Source organism: Lates calcarifer, linkage group LG16_LG22, assembly GCF_001640805.2.
Source record: "Lates calcarifer isolate ASB-BC8 linkage group LG16_LG22, TLL_Latcal_v3, whole genome shotgun sequence".
Taxonomy (NCBI): Eukaryota; Metazoa; Chordata; class Actinopteri; family Centropomidae; genus Lates; species Lates calcarifer.
The window spans coordinates 3,600,914-3,609,051 of record NC_066848.1 but is presented as its reverse complement, the minus strand read 5'-3'; the positions used below and the strand labels follow the sequence as shown (position 1 = coordinate 3,609,051).

At 47.2% G+C, this 8,138-nt stretch overlaps 1 protein-coding gene across 1 annotated transcript; it reads right to left on the bottom strand.

The window, feature by feature from the left end:
- Positions 1–4,903: 4,903 nt before the first annotated feature.
- Positions 4,904–7,490, bottom strand: irf2bp2a (interferon regulatory factor 2 binding protein 2a). The gene is made up of 2 exons (XM_018680285.2): positions 6,333–7,490; positions 4,904–6,023 (listed from the first exon to the last, which is right to left on the bottom strand). The coding sequence occupies exons 1-2, from the start codon at positions 7,168–7,170 to the stop codon at positions 5,305–5,307; spliced, it is 1,557 nt and encodes a 518-aa protein (XP_018535801.1). The 5' UTR covers positions 7,171–7,490; the 3' UTR covers positions 4,904–5,304.
- Between the last annotated feature and the right edge of the window lie 648 nt (positions 7,491–8,138).

Sequence of the window (8,138 nt, the reverse complement as noted above, 5' to 3'; positions counted from 1 at the left end):
AGCTGGCTGAGGATCCCTCCAGAGCAGAGCTGTGCTAGCTGCTCACATGTTTACTTTTAGCACGGCTCATATTGACAGCTACGTCTAACTTTAGCGCGGCGTGTCAGAGGTGGCAACAAGCATCTTACTACTGTGACGGGCACGCCCCTCCCAGAGACCCAAAATATACGTCTGTGAGGTAGAGTTGAGCCAGAGAGAAAGGGGAAGTCATGACTGTTATTTAACACAATTGAATCTTGATATATTTTTACATTACAAATTTCACTAACAGAGTACATTCAGAGCCCCTCATGGACTTCATTCTGCAGCCCTACTGTTGTTTACTGAATATTCTCGATGGCAGGGAGATAACACTCCCCTCTCTCACCTCCTATTTTTCCATTTAGCCTAGTAGCAGCACGCCATCTTATCAGCTGATCCCGAGCCAGAAGCTAGGAGTAGTTGCTCAGCAGAAAAAGGAGGGATTGTGCTGGGCTCGGCTATAATATGGAAAAAAAGCCCAAATGCTCTTGGATCAGTCCCATGCTTTGTCCTCATCTCTCACGTTGCCTCTTTCCCTCGTTCATTTTTCATCCCTTCTCCTTTCATCTTTTTGTCCTGCGCCCCCACTCCTTCCTCTGCATTCTCCTCACTCTCTTCCTCCATCTCTCTCTCTCTCTCTCTCTCTCTGCTCCACTTATAAGATTTGGCAGCACTCCAAGATCTGAGAAAAACATTGGAGGCATAGCCTCGTTTTGATGTCTGGAAAGAGAGGGAGGCTGAGAGTGAGAGAGAGAGAGAGTCCTCATTTCCATTTCACAGACTTGATTCACAGCAACACCACAGCAGAGAGGAGGAATACAGGAATATCGAGAGGTTGAGCGTAACCGCCAGTCAGAGAGAGAAGGAAGGATGGGGAGATAAGGCAGACACACATCCTCCATCACAAAGTATATAAAGAAATGCAGAGCCAAACATTAGGAACCGAGTGAAAAAGGGAAAAAAAAGTCACAAAATATCTTTTTAAAAAGCAGTAAATATATTCATTGTGTTTGTGTGACCTCTTAAAGACACTGTTTTTGTTTCTGTTCAGTGCTCTACATTGAAAACAGATAAACTGCGATGCAAAAAAGGTTCAACCTCACTGAACTCCGAAAACAGTTCATGGGCCCTCTGCAGTAATTGGGTCTCATACCAGTCTGAGAGAAAGCAAATTTGGCACTGAGCATTGTAATCATCCTAACTTTGCAGGCCTTCATGGTAAACAGGCCAGACCAGTCAGATGTAAACCCCCCTCCCCCTCGCTCTGGACCGAGCCAAGAATCAGAAGGGAAATTTTACACATCCTGCGGATTCGGCCGTGCTCCTCCTAATTGCCGGGTTGGAGCTCCAGCTTCTCCCCCGGCGCTGAGAAGAGAAACCGTCATTACTAGTCTCGCAGGAGCCCGAGCCCAACTCCAAAGGGAAACTTTGATTGATGAAAAGAAAAAGAGGCAGATCCGCAGCATGTCCTCGATACAACATTTGCTGTGACCTTGTTTTCCCTGACAGGTCTAAAATTAACCGAGCGGATCAGTTATACTGGGAGCGGAGAAATGTGGACCAGATTCTCCTTTTGGCGCGTCCCTGTCTCCGCTTGCTTTCAGGGGATTACAGCAGCACGAGCATGCCTTTTGATTTATTGTGCTAAACATAGATTCATTAGCGAAACAGCTGGCTACACCGAGAGCTTCACTTGTCTCCCACACAGGCCTTCCCTCCCTCCACCCACCCACTGGACCATATTCAACGATTTAATGTAAAATAAAAGCCTAAGGATTAGAATTCAGAGCGCTCTTCGATGTACTGTAGACGCTGTCAGCATTAGTGTTACGGTTAGCTGCTCTTCCTGGCAAAATTAACGTCTGTAAATGCGATTATCGTCTATATACAGGAGTATTTCTTCATACTATCAACATTAAGGCAGCGTAACTGAACTGGAAACATCAAACACGTGCTTACAGAGCAGGCAAAATGCACCTCAAGCTCCAAAGACAACAAATATGAACTCTGACCAACCAAGTTATAGCTCCACTATCACATCCACATCTTTGTGCAACGCTGCATACCAGCCGACGGTTATCCATTAAAAGGAGAGACAGGAAGGCTACAGACTCTTCTCCACCTATTTGTTATTGCCTTTCACTTAGCTTGATTAACAGGACTGTGTCAAGTAAATCAATCAAACACTCAATGGGGGATTTTATGACCATTGATTGGGTGGTGTGTTGCAGCAGCCTGATAAAGAACGTCTGGGCTGGAGCATCAAATACTTGGATTTAATCCTGCTCAGCTACATGACTGTAAGCTACGTGTTCTGTAGCTTTAGACAAAAAGCTAGAATCATAAACCAGCGGAAGAAGGAGCAGGAATCTAAATTAATCTTTGCCCGAGGTGCTATCAGTTTCACCTGGACTTCGCCTGGCTGAGCTGCAGACGACATGTCTTACAAGGTTTTCTGTAAAATAGTGTCAAGGTAACAGCACATCAAAGTCAGACAGTGTTTGCCTCATAAGCAGGAGCTTAAACATTAAAAATCCCTGAAGGTTCTTATAAGTAAACAAAATGAAACCCTGTGAGTCATTAACCACAAATGACTCTCGCATGAAAAACAAGGAGATGTTTCACCGAAGTAGTAGCATAAACAGAAAATGTATAATCAGAAAAAATTAAAGCTGAACTTTCCCTCATCGACTCTGCGTGACCTTGTCTTCACATGCAGCTTGTTTACAGAAACCTCTCCATATAATGTTCCCTCCTGCATATGAATGGACAGGCTGCACCCGGAGCATCTGCCGTGCACCGATTTCTCGCCGGTAACTATGCAACACCAGAGCGTTGTGTTATGACAGAGCCACTTCCAGGGACACATTATCACTGTATTAGATACGGCGCAGGCTATTTTAGTCAGCACTGAACAAACAGGTATTGGCTGTGCTGCGATAAATCTTCACGAGGAGAGAAAGAGAGGGAGAGAAAAGGGAGGAGGGAGAGAAATGTTCTTTTGTGTCTAAGTGCATCATACTTCACACCAGGTTACGAAAACCTGTCTCTGATACTCTCAGATGTGGCAATTTCAATTTGGCTCCCAGCACCTCGTCATAAGGAACAAGTAGGTCAAAGTGCCGACTAATAAAAAAACAACCTCTGAGAACAGAGTGTAAAATGGATTATGTAGTGGGTGTGTTGTAGATGTGTTACCCTTTATCAAACTGGGTTGCGTTTCTGGTTTTAAAGTCCAACTGATAAGATAACCGTCCAAAGAACGGAAAAGGACCATAAACAAACAGCTGCGCACAAAATGCGCACTCATGAAAAACAGGTTTCTGTAAAAGGCTATCGAGGCTCAAATCACACTGCAAAAAGCCGCTGTGTTTTTGCTGAGAGTTAATTTTGTCCATGACTCTCCCTCTTTAGTCGTCTCAATTAGGAGGGGGGACAATAATTATCCATGCCCCTGTGAGTTGGCTAAACAGTAGGGTGCAAAGGCTGTGTTTTCATTCAACATTATGAATCAATCAGTTAATCAGGACACCACAGAGCTTATTAAAGAGTGGGTAATCCCTGTTCAGGCTTTGAGGTGGCTGCAAAAATGCATGTAAAACACATCTGTGAGTGCAGCAAGTTCAATAAATCCCCAGTCGATGCACAGATTCAGTGACTCGACACACACATTTTTGGATGCTGGATTTCGGGAGCTGCACTCACAACTCGATAAAACACAAGCAGGAAGCGAGATAATGCCTCCAATAATTACGCAACTGCCTACTACACCAAGTCCCCCTCCTTCTTTACTAGATATTATCCTCCACTTGGTGCAGTGTCAGCCACATACAGGGGGAGTGAGAGCTCTTTGTCTGAAGAGGAGTAAAAACAAGTCTCAAGATTGCTTCTCCTCTCGCAGACAGTTTGTCACTTAACGACCCCACGAGCCCCCCGCTCTCTGCTCTGCTCGAGATGAGCCTGGCTGCCTACCGGCCATTACAGAGGCAGAATTGCTGTTTTTATGGCCGCGCCGCCATGAATCTGCAACAATTAAAATTTGCATCTGAAGAGATGCAGAGCGAGGTTGGTATTTAAAGCAGCAACAGCGTTACTGTTTACCCCGGAGGAGGGCACACGTTGCAATGCTGAGGCAGGGATCTGATCTCGAGCATGTGGAAGAATGTTGTAGTATCAGCGATGGTGTGTACACAAACTGAAAGTAAAGGGGTGTTGCTGCAACGCTAACGTACCTAATTCATGCCTGGAGATAGTTTGCAATGCTGATTTTTATTTGTCAACTGCTTAGTGAATCAAACGTGCGATTATTTAAAATAAAAAGCTTCAGAACACAATTTGCAGGAAAAACAAACAAACTAAAGAGTGTTAATTTCAGCAAAAGTCCTAATTTGTGGTTACACAACACGGTTACACGATGGTATCATGTTGACAATCATGCACTTTCTCACATTACTGACTCAACAGATTCCAGCTGACTGAACATGACTTGGCACCTATTTCCATACGCTGCAATCAGTTACAGTGATGCACAAACTGGAGCAAATTTGGAACAATGTGTTTGCTCCCCCTCTTCCCCAACCACCACCAACCATGCTTTGCTTTTTTTTCCACAAATCATGAAAAAGGCTTGTGCGCAGAAAAAAAAAAAAGAGGAGGTGGGGGTGCTGCCGTCCTGCAGCTTGAAAAACAGTAGCCTACTTTAATGTTGTTGTTGTTGTTGCAGCGTAAATCAAGTCTCCTGAGCCGTCACAACAAGCCTGCGTGTCAAGGAGGCGAGAGAGGGAGGGAGTACAGAGAGAGAAAGAGAGAGACCTATATCTCATCATCTGTCCACAGTCCTGTGTAACTTAATCACTCAAATGAAGCAAGCTCAGACAATAAGTTCATACAAGATCAGAAATTGTATTTGGCAATTTTTAAACAAGTGCATACAAGTACAGCTAAAAGCATTTCAGTTTTGCCAAGTGCTCGTAGAGTAGCATTAGTCACATTCTACGTTAAACAGGAACTGCCACCAGACCTAGAAGTACATCAAGAGTTTGTTAAACATCAACAAAGAGGAACGTAGTCCATTATAATGAGTACATACCTTTATCTTCAAAAATATAGAAACACAATGTATTCAAAAATCAAAAATTATACAACCATGTTTACGAAGTATACTCTTCCCTTGGGTCCAATATGTACAAGTCCGTTAGTTTGTTTGAATGGTATGTATGTGATATTTATATATTTATACTCATATTTTTTGCTTCCCCTCCCCAAAGAAGTGTTCAAACAAAATCAAGGGTCCCTCTCCTTTTTTACTTTGACGTCTCCTGCGAGGATGGTGGCGATTTCTCCTTGCATGAAAGCCCACGGTACGTTCGAGCCAACCAGGGGACATTTCTCTCCGCTCGGACAGTACACTTCACCCGTGGCGCCTTGCTGCTTTATGCTTTCCCTCGAGCACGGGAAGCAGAACTTGTGAGAGGGCACAGACGGGCACTGAACAAAGTGTGTGTCCTCCAAACGCTCGTGGCACAGCGTGCAACACAGGGGTATGCTGCCGGGTACAGAGGAGTCCGGAATGCTTTGGGGGTGCACTTGGTCCATGCCTGGCACGTGGGGGGTACCTGCGCCGGATGCATCTCTCTGCGCCAGCCTCCTCTGATTCATGGAGGACGGCGACAGGGGGCTGCTGCTGTTCCTCCGGGTGGTGGAGTGGACTTGGTTGGCGTCCTTGGGAGAGCTGTTCCCACCTGCATTGTCTGCCGCCATGATTAGCGCCGCCATGGGAGACTGGCCATTCTGGGCCGCCTCAGGTGGGGTGGTGCGGGAGTGGGGGGATATTGTGGAGGGGGGAGAGGCGAAGCTTGGCGGGGGAACCGGAGGCATTTTCAGTCCGTCAGCAGGCGGTGGTAACCACTGCTGTCCTTCTCCATTGAGCTTGGCAGCTGTCCCCTCTCCCTCTGGTTCAGGCGACGCTTTTCTCTTCATGCTCCGGGGGTGTTTTCCTCTGTCTGGAGGTGGGAAAGGGTTAAACAGAATAGTTGAGTTGCACAGCTCAGACTAGGATCAACAATTACACTAGAGGGGAGACATGCATTTTTGCTGCTCCCTGCTGCACCACAGGCTACAAAACAATAATAACAACCACAAAGAGCGAGCAAAAATTTCACTTTTACAACCTGAACTTTGCAGATGTGACACTATATTTATCATTTGTACATTATTAACTCATTCCTGAGCTTGAGTTGGCCGATGAGGATAATTAAAAAATGAAAACATGCACAAAGTACACATGAATTTAAACGCTACTGGACGCTTACCTGACTTGGAAACCGTGGCGCTGGCCTCATAGCTCATAACCCTTTGTTGCATGGCCGCATGGTCCTTCTTGAACCTGTTGTCGAAATTGTGCAGAGCCATCAGGTCCCTCACCGTTTTGCCCTTGCCCATCCAGTCCGGTTCTGCCCTGTTTTTGTGGCTCTCGGAGATCTCCGGCGTGAGACTGTCCGGTCTGTGCTTCTCCTTCACCTCTCTGTCGTGCTCGGTGCTGGAGACCGAGGCGGGTCTCTTGCCCAGGTCGGCGGGACTACCGCCCGCCAGTGTGGAGGTAAGCCCCAGCTGGCCCGGTCTGCCGTTGACGGCGTGCACCGGGGGCATGTTCCCGTTAACCAAAGGCACTAGATTCGGTGGGACCGTGCTATTCCTGCGCGGGTTGGGGCTCTGGCGGTTCAGCTCCGGCGGCTCGTCAGGCTTAGGAAATCCATTGGGGACGGGAATGCCGTTCGCCTGCCTGCCAGACTGGTACTCAGGACCCAGCCTGGGCGGGCGGTCGGAGGAGAGCGGGTAGCGGTCCAGCGGCTGCGGCGGCCGGGAGCCGGGGTCTCCCGCTGCCGCCGCGTGGTTGATCGCCTGGATCTCCTTCCCGGAGAGCTGCGACTTCCCCGGCCCGGGAGACCTGCCCTCCTGAAACCCGTGAGCCCTCTTGAGCTGCCGGGCCGTCTCGATGACAAACTCAATGCGGTCTGCTCCTTCGTAGTTGACACATCCCCTGCAGACGGGCTCGGTAAAATCCCAGATCATGGCCCACGGCATGCGGGGCAAGTCGCACAAATAACACGACTGCCTCCTGGAAGAGGCAGCGACCGCCGCGGACGACATAGCGCTAGCGTCGTCGACGACCCCCCAGAAAAGAAAACCCAAAATGTGGTGTCTTCCTTCCTTCCTTGCCTCCCCCCCTCTCTGGTTAATATTATTCTTTTTTTGTTGTTGTTATTGTTGTTATTGCTGCTTTTCCTCTCCGGGCTCCGGTTAAAATTAAAAAAAAAAATAAAAAATAAAGCGCGTAAAGAGCAAGTTCCGTGCGTCGGAGGAAGAAAAAGGATACAAAGTCGTCCTCTCCCGACTTTTTTTAGAGCAACAATGTTGAAGTTTTACGGGGAGAAGTTCATGTCGGTGTGTACTTTACTACGGCTCTCCTCTATCTATCTCTACTGAGTCTCTACTACTGGCTCAATGTGGAGCAGTGACGTCACCACGGAGCTCTAAACGCCTGCTTCCACTTCAGTTTCTATTGACTTGATTTCTTCGACAGACACCCCCCCCTCCTCCTCCTCCTCCTCTGTCCACCGTCACCCTCCCCTCCTTCCCCTCCCCTCCCCTCCCTCCACCACCAGTTTACTGCAGCCTCTGTCACTCACTTCTTTTTTATTTTTATTTTAATTTAATCACTTGAACCTTTGCCAAAAAAAAAAAAAAAAAAAAAATGCACCCAGATCAGCCCTCAGCTTTCACCGCCGCCTTCCGACCGACAGAAGGGGAATAACCCACAACGTGCTCGCACCATTATTATTATTATTATTATTACTATTGTTATCATATAACATATGACTACCAGGTGCGTCGACACAAGAGCAACCAGCTCCACTGCTGCTGCTTTGTCCTAAATTCAGAGCGTTATCCGGTTCAGGCTGCAGCTTGTTTTTCTCAATGCACAGCGCCTCGACGCCATGAGCTGCTACTACTACTGCTGCTGCTGTGCAATGAATGAGGTGGGTAGAAATAACAACCAGGCTGCTGTACTAATAATAATAATGCCAATTTGTGGGAGTATATTCTTTAAAAAAAAG